This window comes from Phocoena phocoena, chromosome 21, assembly GCF_963924675.1.
Source record: "Phocoena phocoena chromosome 21, mPhoPho1.1, whole genome shotgun sequence".
NCBI classification, from domain to species: Eukaryota; Metazoa; Chordata; class Mammalia; order Artiodactyla; family Phocoenidae; genus Phocoena; species Phocoena phocoena.
The window spans coordinates 6,811,124-6,829,303 of record NC_089239.1 but is presented as its reverse complement, the minus strand read 5'-3'; the positions used below and the strand labels follow the sequence as shown (position 1 = coordinate 6,829,303).

The 18,180-nt window shown below is 45.6% G+C and overlaps 2 protein-coding genes across 4 annotated transcripts in view; both read right to left on the bottom strand.

The window, feature by feature from the left end:
* Nucleotides 1-1,608: 1,608 nt before the first annotated feature.
* On the bottom strand, nucleotides 1,609-11,358 carry PLPP5 (phospholipid phosphatase 5). Of its 3 annotated transcripts, XM_065899762.1 has the most exons (8): nucleotides 11,344-11,358; nucleotides 5,225-5,271; nucleotides 5,015-5,123; nucleotides 4,509-4,599; nucleotides 4,058-4,121; nucleotides 3,460-3,584; nucleotides 2,646-2,816; nucleotides 1,609-1,772 (listed from the first exon to the last, which is right to left on the bottom strand). In XM_065899762.1, exons 1-8 carry the CDS (start codon nucleotides 11,356-11,358, stop codon nucleotides 1,609-1,611), a joined length of 786 nt encoding a protein of 261 aa, XP_065755834.1. The 3 variants fall into 3 exon arrangements, with proteins under 3 accessions (XP_065755834.1, XP_065755835.1, XP_065755836.1); XM_065899763.1 differs by lacking the exon at nucleotides 11,344-11,358 and having other exon boundaries at nucleotides 5,225-5,283; XM_065899764.1 differs by lacking the exon at nucleotides 11,344-11,358 and having other exon boundaries at nucleotides 4,509-4,545; nucleotides 5,225-5,259.
* A 131-nt stretch (nucleotides 11,359-11,489) lies between these two features.
* Nucleotides 11,490-18,180, bottom strand: part of NSD3 (nuclear receptor binding SET domain protein 3) — a 103,992-nt gene continuing 97,301 nt past the window's right edge. The window contains exons 19-23 of the mRNA XM_065899779.1: nucleotides 16,304-16,420; nucleotides 14,528-14,669; nucleotides 12,911-13,017; nucleotides 12,160-12,364; nucleotides 11,490-11,731 (exon numbers count right to left, since the gene is read on the bottom strand). Coding sequence (XP_065755851.1) covers nucleotides 11,490-11,731; nucleotides 12,160-12,364; nucleotides 12,911-13,017; nucleotides 14,528-14,669; nucleotides 16,304-16,420 — 813 coding nt within the window. The remainder of the gene's footprint in view (nucleotides 11,732-12,159; nucleotides 12,365-12,910; nucleotides 13,018-14,527; nucleotides 14,670-16,303; nucleotides 16,421-18,180) is intronic.

Genomic DNA, 18,180 nt, shown 5'->3' with positions numbered 1-18,180 from the left:
TGTGTTCCGCAGGGTAGTGAGCTTGCCTCGCGTTCCCTGTTTGGTTGTGTGTTATTTGCACTGCTTCAGCAGCGGCACTGCAGTCTCTTGGCCCCTTTTAAACGCTGGAGGCAGATCATCTTCTCCGCGTTCCCAGCTGCACAACTGCTGTGGCTCACCTCCGCAGAAGCGATGGTTTGCACGGAAAGATTAGGAGCACCGATTAGCTTTCTGATAGTTTGCACTTTCTGAAATGTTTTTTATGTGATTATATTTAAAACTTTAGTAAATACTGAAATAAAACCATATTGACCAGTTGCCTACTTTTACCTGGCTCATCCATCACAAAGTAAAGAGAGTCAATACCATTTCTCTTCCCCTGTGTACTACTAAAACAAGTTTAAAAAGAGTTTTGGGCAAAGAACTAACATTCAGGTTCTTTCCCCTTGACTGTTGATTTAAAGTGCGGCGATTATAAGGTAAATATTGAGATGCTCCTTCGGTATCATTGACATCAGCCACTGCTATAGATAGTGGAATCACTTGTGTCAGATAGGGAATCTGGTGTCTAACTTGGGAAATGTTTCAGGTCTCAAATGGAACTTTAAGCACAAAAAACCACGTTCACCGTTAGGAAAAAGATATATTGAAAATATGTTACAGAAATACACAAATCAAGGTCATATTTATAATATAATCACAAAAAGAAAACAAATAAAATATAATCACAACACAGAGAAAGGCCGTTATAGGTCCTACTCCATCAGTTCCGCCGACGTCCCGTCATGGTCCATTATACCCTACGGTGAGGGCGGGGCGGGAGGAGACTCACCTGCCCTCCAGACAGCCGTGTCTCTGACTGCCCTGCCCTGCCTTGGCTGCGTGGCACAGCTGGTGCATTTGGGCGGCTCTTCAGTCCTGAGTGGAGGGAAAGCAGCTTGTGAGCAGTTACACAAGTAAGGTGGAGACGGTGAGTACTGAATCCACGCTCCTGACCAGTTTCTTTTTTATTGTGTTTACTCAGTAATTCAACAAATTATCAAATCACTTATGGTTACAGTATTCAAAATGGACAGCAGTACTTAGCTGGACTTGAATAAGATATGCACAGTGGTAAATAAGCCAGAATTGGAGATTCTCCTATTTAAGGTGTGATGGAATTGCCACCAGAGAAAGTAAACAGAACTAAAATAATTTAATTGTTCATGCCCTGGATTTTAAGATTTGAGCTATGGGAAATGGAAATTAAGTTCTGATCATCAACGCTAGCTTCTAGGATAAAGTGGGGCTAAGGTGAAAGCTTCTTTGTGACAGAATCATTCCAAGAACAGTACTGAAGTTAAGTGTAAAAACACTGCAGATCTTGGGATACCAATCTGATGGGCCACATTCATAAGCTGCAAAGACCATGGAAAGATCTCGTTACTGGAATGTGTGGCGGACAGTAGTGAAAAAGGACCTTGACTCCTCGCGATAAATCCCTGTGAGCCAGGGCAAGACTGCATGATCATGGGGGCTTCTCTCCTCACCTGCACCTCTCAGGAGGTAAAAGGTCAGAAATTTTTGTCCCGGGCGTGGTGAGTTAGGAGGGGCTGATTCACCTGTTTTCCAGGGAGGCAGCTCCAGTGTCTAAACATCAAAATGACGAGGGTCGCCGGGCTGCTTTTGCGCGGTGGGAAGAGCAGGGCTGCGCTGCAGTGGTCTGTGGCACTGGGCGTCCGTCAGGGGAGGGTAGTACTGCCTATAGCAGACATAGGCGAACGTCAGGCCGATGGTGGATCCAGCCAGGACATCTGAAGGCAGAGGAGACGGGCCTTCCCTCAGTCACGGTGATGCCACCCAGCAGAGGGAGCTTGGCCCTCCAGGTTACTCTTACTTGTTTAGCCTGCAAACCCCCTCAATTCCAGGCTTATGGGTTTCTTGGGTTTTCTTAATTTTATCGTACAGTTGCAGGATGTTCTCTAAACACCAAATCAAAACACATCTTTAGTTGGGTAGTTATAACAAGGCTTTTTCTGAGTTCACTGCATTGAATATTTTTAATTGAGAAGAATAATGAAGGTTCATTTAATGCTATCAACAACCCCTTCTCACCATTTAAAGTGTTCTAGAGGAAGGAATAAACTCTTCAGGAGTTGCGTTTCTTTGCAAAAATTTATTCTTTAAAACTGAGCTCCTGAGGTCCTCTGGGCAATACTGTCAGCTTTTTTTTTTTTGGAACTGTGGGCTTTCTGTGCAAATATTTGGATGTTTTACTCTATCATTCAACTTAAATTTCTCCGGTTTAATTACAATTTTATGTTTTCTTGAATTTTACTTTCGTTTCTGAACAAAAACCTCACGACAGTGAACTTGATTTTTAAGAAAGTAAACTGAATTTTGAGGTTGGGCGTAAAAAATTTCTTATAGAGTTTATTCTGAACTTATGATGCTTCAAAGTCATGGGAAAATCAGAATGTTCCTCCTTGGTAATCCGTTTAAAAGATGACAGTGTGCTTTTTCATTTTCCGTGTAGCAATAAACGCATACTCAGTACAGAACGCAGACCATCCTCTGCTCACTTGTCTTCATTCAGCAGACACCCAGGGAGCGCCTCCTGTGCCGAGTGCTAGGGAGAAATGATGGGAGAACCGTGGAGGCGTCCATGGCCTGGATGCCTTGCTTACCTTGCCAGTGATGCTTGTAGTCACAGGTGCGGGACAGTGCAATCACAGCTGCAAAGAGTAGGGGTGACAGAAAGGAACAGAACCTCCAAGATTCCCCTCGGCCTCGTGGTGTGAAGCAGTGTAACTTCCCTGCCAGGTAGAAGGACGCGAAGGCCAGACCAGCAAATGCAACTAGAAGAGGGAAAACCTCTAAGTATATGTCTTTTAAAGAAAAAGAGGAGGTTAGCGGGTATGAATATGTTTTTATCCCTTTTGGTAACTTTTGGTGTAGATCATCGATCTACATCGTCAATTATGAGGGAGAAGGAAACAAAAGGGAAAATGAAGGACCGTTTCCCAAAGTGAGTAACATTTACCCTGAGAATAGTTCTGGAATCCTAGCAATGGGACTTCACTTCCTGATGCGTTAGTTTCCTGATGCATAAATGGGAATCATAAAAACAACAGTACCCATCTCATTGGGCTCTTTATGGTATCAAACGAGACACGAATCTAAAATGCTTTCGGAAGCACCTGACATACAGTAGCTCTTCAATAAAGGTTAGTTAATATTTTTATGACTGGAGCAAGATTGCAGGATTTAGGCAAATAATACAGTAATAATAAGATGTTCAAATTTCATGAAGGTAAACTACTTCCTCTGTCCTCGAATATTTAATATTCGAGGTTCAAGCTTGTTATTAAAGAAGGGGGCTCCGATTTCTAGATGCAAGAATAAGAGTGCATGAAATGTTCCCATCCTCACAAGCTTCCTAGGTTAAAATCAGTGATCCCCAAGAAAAGCACAGATATAGAGTCCACATGGTATTCTTACAGGAAGAATGTCCACTGGGGAAGCTCTTGCGGCCCTCATTCACCACGTCCTCATTTCCTGTGCACGTCAAGTCATGATGGGCTTGCCCGTCGGGGAAGCAACGGTAGAAGAAGTCTGGGCGTGGCCTGCAAGAAATAAGCGAGGTCTGAACGTGGATCATTTACAACTCCAGAAATTATTTTCTGGTTGTGTTAGATACCTTTCTTAACTGTCAGTCAAATAGTGTCCCAGGCAAAACAGTGAAGCGGGATTGGATAGTCATCACTAAGAGAAAAGCCTTATTTCCGGGGTCAACATTTAAACCAGGAAGGAAAAAAAGCCACTGCGGCACATAGTTACTTTTTAGGGCAAAGAGTGAGTCGTGCTGCAGCTTCTGGGGGTGCTCTGGAGGACACCGACTCCGTGTCAGTGGGAAATGCCTTTCAGGACAGAAGAGAGCCCGAGTCACCCAACGGACCGAGGTAGAGGGACGGGAGGAAGTGTTTGTTAGAAGAGAAAGATCAGACCGAGAATAAAGAGAAAAGGCTACGGGGAAGATGTGGCAGCAGTTGCGTGCGCCTGCCCTCCTGGGGCGAGGGCGGCAGCGTTGGGCACTCACCTCCCCACTATCAGTTTGACTGTGTTGGTGAAGACGCCGTTCAGAGCCAGGGCCAGGCTGGCAGCTGGAAGGCAACGGAAGTGGCTGCTGGTGGCGTCTGCCCAGGAGGAGCGGCCGGGTCCCTGTCTCGTTAGGCGCAGCCGCGGTCTCCGGGGACAGAGGAGCGCTCGGGCTCCAGCCGGAGCGGAGCGTGAGAATAATCCCGCCCCCCGCTGGCCACTCCGCCTTGGCACAGGGAGAACGCGCTACCCGGACCGAGGACTCGTCGGAGCTGCAAACAGTCCGGTGCACGTGCACCCAGGACGTGGAGCACGTCTCACAGGCAGCAGGCGGGGCACCCCGGAGACGCAGTCACCCGAGGAACGTAGAGCTCGGCCCCCCCCCCCCCCGCCCCGCAAGCCCCGTGGGGGCCCCCGCCTCCTGCTTCCGGCGCTGGGGAGGCCGCGCTTACCCAGGCAGGCCTGCCGGCTGTCCACTGCGTCCGCCTTCTTCAGACACCTGGCCAGGATGACCGGGGCCAGCGGGGCCAGCAAGGCGACGACCTGCGCCGGACACGGCAGAGCTCAGCACGCGAAAGGGCCGCCCCGAGAACGTCAGACAGCTAGCTGGGAAGAGAGCTCCCACAGCAAGAGGGGTGAAGTGACAGCTGAACTGGCCTATCAGACCTCCCGGCTCCCCCGCAAGTGCCGTGTCCCGGGTCTGCCTGCAGCTAGCTGGGTGCCGCCGTCACCGCTCCTCTCAACGACCAGTTGCCCCGGGCCGCCCTGAGCAGCCGCCCCCAGACCCTATCCCTGGAGCCGAAGCGGACGGACTTCTCTCTCAACCTGGCCCTTAACCGTTACGACGCTAAGGCTCGTCTTCAGCTCCGTGGCGGAGCCAGGGGGACCTGCCCGCTCCCTCCCTAGCGTTCGGCTCCGTGAGAAGTGCGGTCAGAAGGAAGGCTGGTTCTCCACGCACAAACATCGGCTTGGTGGCGAAATACTCTGCTTCCACGTACGGATTCCGGTAGAGCCACATCTCCTCGGGCTGGATGAGCCTCTGGAAGGGCGGGAGCAGCTCTGTTACCCTAAAGGGGACAGAAAGGTGCGGGCGCGTCGGCGGCTTCCCGGAATCGCGCGCGGAGCCCGGCCGGGCGGCGGGGCCGGGGGCCGGAGCGCAAGTCCTTACAGGAAGACCGCGAACAGCGCGAGCCGCAGGCCCACCTCCGCCGCCACCTCCTTCCCCATCACGGCGCGCGCGCTCAAGGCTGACGTGGCGGCGCCGAGGGGGGGGGGGGGGGCGGGGCCGAGGCGGGGCGAGAGCGGCCCCCAGCGCCTGAGACAGCGACGGACGGAAGTGAGGGGTTGCCCCAGCTGTCTGTCCCCCGCCCGCCCGCCCGCCCGACGTCGCGTACCTTACAGAGGCCCGGGCCTTCCGTCCCGGGGACCACGCGGACTCTTCGTTTCCGGATACAAGTCCGCCGAAGCAAACCCCGTGCCTTCCGTCCCGGGGACCACGCGGACTCTTCGTTTCCGGATCCAAGTCCGCCGAAGCAAACCCCGTGCCTTCCGTCCCGGGGACCACGCGGACTCTTCGGTTCCGGATCCAAGTCCGCCGAAGCACACCCCGTGCTGCGGGAAGACGTGCCGGGCTCCCGCAGGACCTTGCGGGCCTCGCTGGCGCGGTGGACGCGCTGGCTCTTTCGGCCCCGCGCTGGTCCCCTCCCGCCCAGGATGGCCTCTTGCTCACTGAGTGGTAGCAAGAAATTACGGGCAATGAACAAGTCCACATATTTAATTTGCAACATACGGGACAATTTATTGAAGTCAACCTCAAGCAAAATCTGAAATCAGTGGAATGTCATTAAAAACCTTTCCAAATTAATCCTCACGGAAGCAAAAAACACATTTGAATTCCAAAGTATTTGTAAAATAAGAAAGGCAGCATCTCAGTAAATATAATGTACAAAAATTATATGTTCCTACCAGCACACACAGTAGTAAGAAGCTTAAATATTACAGGCAATGCTACTACACCGTAACTAGTCAACAATAAGCTATCTATATACAGGTTAACCAAGCTTTACACGTCTCACACTATGCAATAAAACATAGGCCAATCAACAGAATCCCCCAAATATCATGTATCTTGAAGTCTATGTGGCAACATCAAGTCATTATACAGTAATGCCCTAGTGGAATACCCCCAGGGAAAATGAACACTAATCTTGAGTGTCAAGAGCTTCTAGCCAAGTCACAGAAACTCGAAAGAGATTGACTTAGTGAATATTGATGCTTTGTTATTAAAGACTCAAGTCTCAAGGGATTTAGGCAAAAAATAACAGTTCACAGGATCTACAAAGTTTATTACAGATAAAGTACAGAAATAACCAATCTACAAAGGTAATTATCATAAAGATCACGAGGAAATGAGAGCAGAATCTGTAGGTATCTGTGTTTTGTTGTGCAATATCACAAGTGGATACAAATGAATTTCTCCTATCAATTCCAATTATGCACACACCCTTGTATATAAAAAGAACCAGTTGTAGTCATCAATTAGCATCTTGGTTATCAGTGGCAACATGATTTTCTTTTCTTTTTTTTTTTTTAAACACAGGGCATGTGACAGCACAAATGAGATAAAGAGCAATATTAGTGACAACAAAGTAAAAGTAAATTTTATCCAGTCCACTTCTAAACTGACAAGAATACCATATGAATCCCTCATTTATTAGGTCATCTGATGGATACCGAGAGGCATTCACACACATAAGTCTGTGGCAGGTGGGGAAGGGAAACCCGAGGGTGCTTTCTTGCCAACTAGCAGGTGCAGTGATGTCACATAAGAAAACGAAGGACTGAATAAATGACTTTGGTAACTATTCATCTTTTCCCTTTTTCTTAAACGTTAATGACTCTGGGACGCCACCAAAGGACAGGTAATTCTCTTCCTCCTTCGTACATATGTGCCACACGAACCTGAACTTGTCACTTAAGCAATGGACTGAAAAGAACGGAAATGGGTTTGAAACACACAGGTTACACCCAGCATTTCAGGAGAGTAACATAAGTGCAAATTTTTGTTTTTTTCCCTACGCAGGCATATATTAAAAGGAAAGAAGAGGTGCTTGGGGATAAGGTTGACAAAATAACAAAACAGAGAACATACATATGAAGTACTCGTATAAATGCTGCTGGTATTTCATGCAGGAGTCTCTTCCCCGAATGTGTGCACTGAATCTGAGAGAACTGTGGACACTTCCGTCTGCAGAACTTTGCCTTTAATCCAAGTTCAAGAGGGTAAGAGACAAAACAGTATACAAAACAATGCTTTCTACTTCATAAATCTTAAAGTAACTGTAAAATAAGGAGAATCTGAGGAGTTTCAAGTACTTAAAAAACCTGAATTCAATGAGGCAGAGGTCTCAGTGTTAAAGTGGCTACTTCGTACCTGTGGTAAACACTACACCCCCTCCCCTACCCTACTGTAACCCCCTTTCTCCCTGTACCCCACCCCGGATAAATGTCAGTAGATTTCAGTATATACAAATTCCCAACTCTTCGTATCTGTCAATATAGGGCAAAGCTGTCTAATTATATCTATTCCCGAGCCTATCTGGAAAGGGAAGCGAGTTCTACTGTTTGTTTACAAATAACCAGAGACCAATTCTAGGTGGCCTGAGGCCAAAGGAAGTTGTTCCAAGTGATCTTGTCTGCAGCAGCTCGGACAATGAGGAGGCTGGACACATCAGCCTTTTAAGAAGTAATTCAAGTCTAATTTGCACTGCCCAGCACAAGCAACTTCCCAATGTAGAAGGACATCGAGTGTGAGCTTCCCAAGCTGTCAAGACGCCACGGTAACTTGTTCTCTTATCCTAGTGGGACATGGCATGCGGCGGTACCTTGACTTTAAGGTGAATGCTAAAGAAGAGCTTTCTGTTTTAAAATGAAATGAGAGACAAGCAACAAATCCCCGGGAGTCCAGAGACTGCGCTCCACACAGCTGGCCCATCTGTTTCCAAACTGCAGATCTGGGCTGGACCCTGACTGGAACACACCATGCAGCGAGCTACTCAGAAGGGAAACTCTACTTCCTGAGTCAGGAAAGAAAGGTGTCCAACAGCCGCCCTGTCTCAGTCCTTTCCGCGATCATCTCGATGTTGTGAGTTTCCCAGCGTTATTCACAGGCGTGCCTCCAAATACTCTGGGGAAATGGCAGCTGGGAGCCGGGAGCAGCCTTCCCCCTGCCTTATTTTTTTTTTTTTTTTTTTTTTTTTTAGTTTTTAGATGTGTTCCTGATTTGAACACACAGAAATCTCCAAGTTTCAATGATTCTAAAAGTCAGCCTATTTTATAGCTTAGGCCAGAGAATTTCTGAGGATTAGGATAGGGTGGGAACTTGTTAAAAGAAAAATGAAAATAAAACCCACCCCACTCCTAATTCCAGCCCCGATTAGATATTCAAGAAGTGACTCACTCCCTCCAGCTGCTTCTGCCTGGCCTGCCGGGAGCACAGGGCCGTCCACCCCTCCCTTGCCAGCCAGCGGCAGGATTCCTCACGCCCCCTCCGGTGCAGGGCCTGGAAGGCCTCCAGGATTTCACCTCTAGCTCTTACAGATCTGATTTCTGAAGATTTATGCTGATTATCAAAAATCTTACGTTCGCTTCTTCCACCAAAGAACCAACATATGGTTAAAAAAAAAATGCCACCGTTATCCCATGCTGCTTTAAGTTATTTCATTTTCGGACAAGAATTAAAACCCAACCATTTATGCTCTGACCACAGACAGATTTAAAAGTTAACAAATAACAACTTCTAGCTATCAGTGAGCAACATGTCTTTTGCAAAATTTCATTGGTGAAGCACAGACAAGCACCCTGCATGGATACTATGCACATATAAAGCACAACTTATTCTTTTTCTGCTTCCATAGCCTGCACCTTTAAAATATACAAACGAGGCAACAGTACGAGGTGTGAGGAGAGCTCCCTGGCACTGCCAGGACTAAAGCCACGTTCCAGACCGTTAAAGGACACTCGCGGACCAAGACCCATGGCTGCGGTCAGCGATGGTGTTTTCCGCCCTGATTTCTGAAATGGCAGAACAACCCTATTAGCCAACCCCCCACCCCCCCTCCGCTGTAGCACCCCCCAGCGGAGCTCTGCTACAGATACACAAACAAAATGTGACACAATGAAGAAGCTGCATAAAAATACTTAAACCTAAGGTATTTGTAGTATACAGGATATACCCTGGCTTACCATATAAAAGTCACCAGATATTAAATAGCACTAAGTCCAAAACAAAGCAAGGAGATAAGATTCCATGTTGGATACCGTTTCAACACGAGGTGCATTTCAGATATTAAAGGAAATCCTTCATGTTAGTAAGTTTAAAAAAGCAAACATTTATCATATACATATATAAAATAAAGTTTTAGTATGATAAAACCTAGATTTTCTTAAATTATTTTTTAAAAGGACATCAAACTATATGATTGCTCAAGAGCAAACTTTAGTGTTTTGGTGAGCTGTAATTCATGTGACTTGTAGCAGTCGCATTTGGTAACACATATAGCATTTTCTATCTTGCTCTTTCTTTTGGGACCATATCTAATCAACAGAATTACTGGAGGCCCAATAAGTTACCTCAGAATTACTTGCTGGAATCAGGCAAGTGGCAGTTTAGGAGCTTAAGTAAAGGAATTGTAGTGTTTTTTGTTTGTCTTTTTTTTTTTTTTAACAAGAAAAAATCCAGTATAATTGCACATTTACATACAAAGAAAAAAAAAAAGAAGCACAAAACAGATTTTTTTCTTCTTTTTTCCAGAGAAGAGTTGTAAATTGATAAGGAAAAGGAACACACAGCACAACTGAAGGAATGCTGTGGAGCATCTATCTTCCCTGCCTTTATAAGGTCACTGGGTACTTCCTGAGGGAAAATAAATGCTACCAGGTACCGGCAATTGTTAGCAGTCAAAATTCACAGAGAAGCTGACGTTCATTCAAGCTAAACCTAGGCTTCTACTTAGTGCAGTGTTACAACAATGTCTGACGGGACTAATTCATTCATAAGGGAATCCTGGAATATACATATTCCTAGGCATTCAAAGCCAGTGAGTTCTGTGGGCAGATATTCCGGTTCACTTGCGTCTCTGAGCTCCAACCATTCCTGCTATCACTGCTTTCTGTGGAGCTCTCCCTAAGTGCTTCCTGCCGTGAAGTGTGTTTCTGTGGCTCTCCTTTACCCTGTAGAAGTGCAAGTGCTACCACTTTCACCCCCAAATTCGGAACTGAACAAGAAGATCTATCCAAATACAGTTCAAATTCATCCGTGTAGCTTTCACCGGGACACGTGACTGAGTGGTCAGCTGACAAAGGGAATGTTTGCTTGGGAGAGGAAAGCAGAGACAGAAAATTAAAATGCCCGTAATTCTCTCCAAGTCAGACCAGGGTGTACATTAAATTGGATAGAAAATGGTGCTTATTTGACCCAACTTTTGGTCTGTGCCTTTCAACTCCCTTTAGCTGCCTTTACCAGTGTGTCAAGACAACAGGAATGACCATTCTAACTCTGTATTCATATCCACAGAGACGCACTTCATCAAAAACACCCATTATCAGTGGAGAACGCTTCAGACTCAGTGAGGGCATCCATTTCTTTTTTTCTCCAGAACAAAAAACCAACAACCACATTATATACCTTTCTAGGTAAAGTTATATCGGAAAGCCCACCTAGTTTAAGACCACAGAGGTAATATTCACTGAGGCCTTTTGATTTCAAGAGGCCAGATTCAATACTCCCACAGAGCCCTTCTCTAAGACTACGAGAGGCGTCTGGAAGGGAAAGCGAAGCCAGCCTCCCTACTGCTCAGGAAAGAGGTAAGACCACCATACCCTTTTCTAGAGGGCTTTCTGCAATTCCTACTTAAAACACACACACACACACACACACACACACACACACACACACACACACACAAAGACACACACACACACAGATTAGACTATCTGAACTACACTTCTCAAAATTTTTAAAAATGAAAATAAATAAAGGAATGATGGCTACTTTTGCTTTTTACACCCAAGGAACACATCCTAGACTTTAAATTTATCTCATTAACAGAACTACTTCTCTTTGTTCTTATTTTAAAAGCGAAGACATCTCTTTTGCCAGCTGCAAAGGCATTGAAGCACAATAAAAGGCAAGAAAAGACCAAGGGAACCTAACCCTCCACAAAAGAATCCCCAAGCTGACAGGACGAAACTGAAAAACCAGATCCCACCAACGGCTTCTGCCTGCACGGCCTGGTTCCCCATCTTCACTTTAATAGGGCAGCGCTGATGGCCAAGGCTGTATGCACTGCAGCGGTCTCTTCTTGTACTAACTCATTCTCTTTTTTCTTTTCCTTTCTTCGTTTCAATAAAAAAAGAAGGAAATCACTGCCCATTTATTCTTTGACTTCTTCTCCATGATCCTGTGATTCCAATTTACATTTGATCTTGCTCCAGTATTCGGGTGACACGGGAGATACAGGGTCATGTTCAGAGCAGCAGAGACGGCCTTCCAGGGCGGAGGGCACCAGAGCCCCCTTTTCATGATCTTTGCAAAACGAACGTGGACAGAACTCACAGAAGGACACAGCTGCGCCGCTGCACTCATCGCACTGATGCCACGGGCACTCCCACTTTCCTAGTGTGGGCGGGAAGAAGGGAAGGAGCCCAGTGAGTGCCTGTCCCCAACACCCACGAGACACCCCACTTCCCACCTTCCTCTCGGACTGGGGGCTGAATGCAGTTGACTACGACTCCAAACCTCAGCCAACAGAGGTCTGGGTGCACCTGTCGGTGTGGCTGCGAGCTACTGCCCCAAACTCAGCTAGGAGCCAACTACCACCTGTGGTAATGGACCGTAAGACACCAGTCCTTGCCGGCCCACGGGCGTCCCCCACTTGCACTGAGACAGATGTTTCACTAGCAAAACCTTTGCTTGCTACTGTTCCTTGCTCTTTCCAACGCTTCCTATCCCACGGCTCCACACGGGGGACTGGACCGCCCGTATTCTGAGTCGGGCATGGTGGGCAGAGATGGAGTCGGGCGGGGCCTGCAGGCTGGGCTCACCGTAGGGCGGCTGGGGCAGGTTGAGGCAGAGCAGGTGGTAGGCTTTGGGGCAATCCTTCCTGTCGCACATGACCAGCTCGCCGCTGTCCCCGCACTGGAAGCAGTGATCTTCATGCAGCTGCTTCGGCTCTGTTTTGATTTTTCGTCTCTTCTGCTTCAGCTTAGCGTTTTTTGCCTTTTCTTCAGTTGTGGACGCACATGCCGACTGGCAGGAGAGAGGGGGTCACGGTTTTAACGATCACAGTGCGTGAAGCTTTACGTAAAAGGGAGATCCTACAACCTCACGTTCATTTAAATTCACCTGTTGTTCGGTTACCTAAAACACCAGGAGGGCTTACCCTGTCACGGAACTGTAGTAAAAATAATTCATTTTTCATTGATTTTTTGAATAGGTGCTTTTTTTTTTTTTAAATTGCAAAGACAACTGAGATAGCATACACAAACCATAAAGTTCACCAATTTAAAGTGTATAATTCGGATACACTAAAGTGTATTAGGATAGTGTGAATTTTTTTTTGAAAAAGATCTTGCTAAGTTCAAATTCAGTCAGAAACACAGACATTTTCAGAACCTAACAGTTCTCACTGAGATACGCTCTAGTGGGAGGTCGGAGTCTAAACTCTGGGTAAACGCAACTGCTGGCCTGCAAATTCAACCAGGTCCCCCTGGCCAGCACCTCCTGAGACAGCCCCAAACAAGCTTCTTCAGCAGCCCCTTCCCAGCCCCAGGGGCGCCCCCTGCAGCCACTGACCTTTGGCCGCACGCCGAGGAAACCACTGCAGTTCTCTGCCCCGCAGTGGCACTCCGTCCTGCCATTGCCCAGACAGTCCAGGTTGTAATTAAATGTTAGCTCCATCCCTAGAACACAAGAGAGAGAAGTATTCAGACTCAAGTCCTGGGGGGAGAGAAATGCTGTCAAAGACACACCCTCACAACGAAAAAAGAGACATAATTCTGACATGAAGACCCTTCCATCCTCCGTGTTCCACACTGAAGACGGTGATGGGAAAAAGGAAAAAAAACAACGAAAAAATCCCAGAAAACTAGAGGAAAACATCCGATCCACCAATGATTAAAACAAAAATAAATATTCTACAGAGACCATCATATTCTTTTCACTGAAGTGGTCAAAGACCATGTGACAGAGATTAAGAATCTGAAATCTGTGCTCAAGAAAAATGGGTTCTAGCTTAGCTCTCTTTTCTAAGACTAATTTACACTAGTTTCTAAAGAAACAAGATGACCGTGGAATTGTCACAGCCATACCACTTCCAGTAATTAATGCCTCACATTATGATCAGAAAAGACTTCAAAATGCACATTTACTACATACACCAAAGACCCAGGGACTCAAACTAGGAGGTCTAAGCTTGCTTTCTTTCGTCGTCTTTTTTTTTTTTTAATTTGGCCACACCATGCAGCAAATAGCAAATTCAATGTACACAGTCAGTCCCCTGCTTTTTACACATAACAGATTCCTAAAAACGTGTGCCAGAGTTAAACAAGGGACTTCCTGTTATGAAGTGGTTTCTTTCTCAGAAATTAAAAAAATTATATTAAGTACTGAATTAAACCCTGTCTTTTTGCCGTTGCCTTTAAGGACAGATTTCTAGCATTTTAAAGGTTTTTTTGTTTTGTTTTTTTGGCCACACCGCTTGGCTGAAGGATCTTAGCTCCCCAACCAGGGACCGAACCTGGGCCCCCGCAGTGAAAGCACTGAGTCCTAACCACTGGACTGCCAGGGAATTCCCAGTTCAAGCTTTCTTTAACTGGACCTCAGCAATCCACAGCGAGTGCTAGAAACACAGTTTACATCACTTTTAGCTACAGCATTTCTCTTCCCACCCATTTTTCTACAGACTTAGCGAACGAGAAATTAAGTCTTGCTGTTATTGATGCTGGATGGGTAAGGAAAAATGAAAGCAGTAACTCTGCTTTGAGAAGCGTTTTATGTCTAATTTGAAACAGACTGATTTTTCAAACTAAAATACAAAACAAAACAACCTCCCACAAACAAACGAAGAGACCAGCTGATGGTAACAACTGGTTAATATTTTCTTTAATGTTAAAGAAAAAAAAGGAAACAAAAGCTTAAACATTTGGTTACATTATACAGACAGCAATAATTTGGAGAACTAATTCAGCGGGATCACAGACACAGAATTCTGTGATACCCTCTCTTACTACGCTCCCTTTTGCAGGATACAGATGTTTACTTCCTACGGGCAGGTAACAATTCTAAATATAGCTCTTTATCTTATTTGAATAAATACTTGAGTGTCAAAACTTGTCTTGACACTTGAGTGTCAGAATGTCCTGCCCTCAAAGACATACTTGCTTTCCGGGGAGGGGACAGAGTCCCTTTTACCTGCAGGAATGTCACAAAGAGCAAAAAGGCCAACTCGAACATCTCCATTCACCGTCCACTTTTGTGTTTCACAGTTTGGATTACAACTGTGGTTCATAAAGCGAGAATAATTTCCCTTCGGGCCAGCGTCAATGATACGGTCCTTCAGAAAGAAAAGAAAGGAAAAGTTCCTTTGACATGAAACTGAGCACAAGCGTGTCTGAGAAACATCCAACTCAGGCGAGAGCCACGAGGCAGCACTGTCGGCCACCAGCCGAGGTCTGACGACCGACAGCTCCGAAAATGTGCTCGCGGCACAACTGACTGAGTTCTCTACTTTACATGATGACCAAGTCAAAAGCAAGTAAGATAAAGTGGAGTTTAGTTTCTTTTAAAGTTTGTTTCTAGAAACAAACACACCACAGAATAATGCGACTGAGATCAGCTGGCCGTGGGCTTGGCGACAGGTATTTTCTGAGTAGACCGCTCTCAGCTCGGATGCCACTTGTGACGGGAACTATGGTGCTTTGCTGTCAGCCCTCCTTTCCTGCTCTAAGCAAGAAGCAAAGCTTGTAGGGGGGTAGACGGATGAGAGCTTAGGCCATAAAGAGGGAGGCAGGAAAAACAAGAAACTTCTCTGAATGAAGACTTGGAGATCTGACTGATGGAAGGGCTAGAGTTTGGGATATAATCTTCATAGTCTATTTTTACTTACACAAAAGTTCAAAATACCATAAAAAGCTCAACATTTTGGCTCCCTGAATTTAAACTCTGATAGTCTGGGAAAGCTCTAGAAGACGGAGCCTCCCAAGTGGTGTCCAGGTGGCTGCAGGGGTCACCGGCAGCGAGGCTAGGATTTAAGGGGCCAATGAGCAGTCACAAATAAATGGCATTTTATGTATATAAAGTGTATGTTCAGGAAGGTGGTAAAACTTTCAAACAGTGACGTATCAGTTAAAATAGTACTTCTTTTCAATGACTTCTGGTTCTTGTAAGGCTGTTCTGACTCAGTTTTAGAGACAGCCTGGAACACAGGAAACGTGGGTACGAGTCTTGGCTCATCATTAAACTGTAACAAGATATCCAACAAATCACTTATGGCTGGATCTCAGTCTCTCGTCCTCTGTAAATCAGAGGACCGTTTGTTTTTTTTTTAATCTTTTATTGAAGTATAGTTATTGGTGTACAATATAAGTTACAGATGTACAATACAGTGAGTCACAATTTTTAAAGGTTATACTCCAGAGGACTGTTGGGAGAAATTAAATGAGATAGTTGTGCTGTGATGTGCATCAAACAGCACTCACAGTTACATGTATTAAACCAGAAGTTTTACTGTCGTTTTTCTTTTGACAGCATTCATTTTTCCTAACTCATAAAAAAAGTTTAAATATATAGAACAATTTACAGTTAGGATTTTTGCTAGAGCAGAACTTTACTGGTGGTTTATAACTTAGAATTACAGAGCTAATTCTCTCCCTTGGGGATAAAGAAACTGAGGGCCAGGTCTTTCAGTGACTAAGAGCTGGGACTCAAATCCAGATGTGTCAACCCTGTTCCTGGTCATCTTCTCACTCACAGCGCGTCTCACATGACCTGTGCAAGGCGCCAGTAATCGTTCACTTTTGTACTCTGGTATAATGAGCATATTATAGTGGGACACACCCTAGCTACTGCAAACCATTATAATTTGCTTGAGAAAAACCAAATGAGAGGAAGGAAACGGAGTTTAACCTAAGACCACCAAATTAAACCAAAAAATCCTTTTTTCTTACCAAAAAAAAAAAGCAATTTTACCTTGGTAACAGTTAACATATAAAAATTAGTTACACTGTTCTCGTGGGCTCGCTTGATTCGCAATCTGCATTCTTCCTCATCAATTAATTCGCCAACATATTCATTTACAAATTCACCCTGCAGAGGAGCACGCAATACATCAATGTACAGTCAGTGTGTCCTATTAGAAAGCATTCCTTAACACCACATGTATAATCCGAGAATTAACCAAAAACATTCCTGGAAATACAACTGCAGCACAAAACAAAGCCAGAAAATTGACATTGGTACGATCTACAGGCCTTATTCACATTTCACCGATTTCACAGGCGCTCATTTGTGTGTGTTACGTGTGCATGTGTGTGGTTCTATGGGATTCTGCCAGGTGTAGAGTCAGGTAACCACCACCACAAGCAAGATACAGAACTGTCCCATCAGCACAGATGCCCTGTGCTTCTCCTTCATAACCACATCCATCCTCCCTCCCTAGTTTGTTCTCCAACTCTATAGTTCTTCTAAACATTTATTTTCTTGAAGTATAGTTGATTTACAATGTTGTGTTAATTTCTGCCGTACAGCAAAGTGATTCAGTTATACATATATTCTTTTTTATATCCTTTTCCATTATGGTTTATCACAGGATATTGGATATAGTTCCCTGTGCGAAAAACAGTAGGACCTTGTCCAACTCTATAGTTTCGTCATTTTGAGAGTGTCCTATAAATGGAATCACAGTATGTAACCTTTAGAGATTGGATTTTTAAAGAAAAACTGAGCCTAATTCCCTTGAGATCCATCTAAGTTGTATGTATTAACAGTTCATTCTTCTGTCACCGGTGAGTGCTGTGCCACAGCAAGGACGCACCACAGTTTGTGCGACCGGTCACCGGCTGGAGAACATGTGAGTGGTCTCCAAGTTTTGGCTATTACAGATAAAGCCGCTGTGAGCATTCTGATAAAGTTTTTGTGCAGACAGAGGCTTTCCTTTCTCTGGGACACATGCTGGGTCATATGGTGAGCACATGCTTGCTGAACTGTCTTCCGCAGTGGCTGTACCACAGTGCACTCGTACCCTCCCCTCCCCAGGTATGAGAGGTGCAGTTTCCCCACCTCCTCACTCGCACCCTCCCCTCCCCTCCCCAGGTATGAGAGGTGCACTTTCCCCACCTCCTCACCAACATGTGGTAGAGTCCCTATCTCTCACTGTGCTGTTCTAACAGGTGTGTAGCGATAAGCTCCTTTTTAAATAAGTGTAAACACGGTACATTCAACCTTTCATGTTTACAAGTGCATAAGCATTAACCCTTTGACCTCAAAAGCGTGGCTGATTCAGTCTAGGACAACAGCATTAGCTACAGGATTTACTGGTGTTACCAATACATTTTTAAGGTAAAGAAATGTCTTAGGCAGTAAATTAAAATGTATTTTGCCTACTGCTTCACCAGACTTGTGTTCCTCCCCCGGCCCCCGACACAAATTCTCACTAGCCGTTCTCATAGCTCTTAGTATCACAGAACTGAGAGTACCAGTCATCTCAAGAGTGCTATATTATATTTTCTGATTTTGATGAATCATTAAGAGCATAAGCCAATGTCCTTTCTCTACTGATAAAAAGACAAGATTGTGATTTCTGTACAAGAGAAGGGCGCCTGTGGGTCAGCCTTCCCCTGGGTGGCCGGCCGGCCATGGGTGAGATGGGGGAGGGGCCCCGTCTGCTTCAGGCGGCCACATGCTTGTTTCAGCTGGGCCTGGTCACCACAAGAGTGCACCTCAGGCTTCTCGCCCCCATTTTAACTGACAGTACAAGCTCTGACAGAGTTAGAAAAGAACCGCGCTTCATCTCTAACTGCAACACCACGACAGGACCGCTCTGCACATTCAGGTACCACGCACTGTCG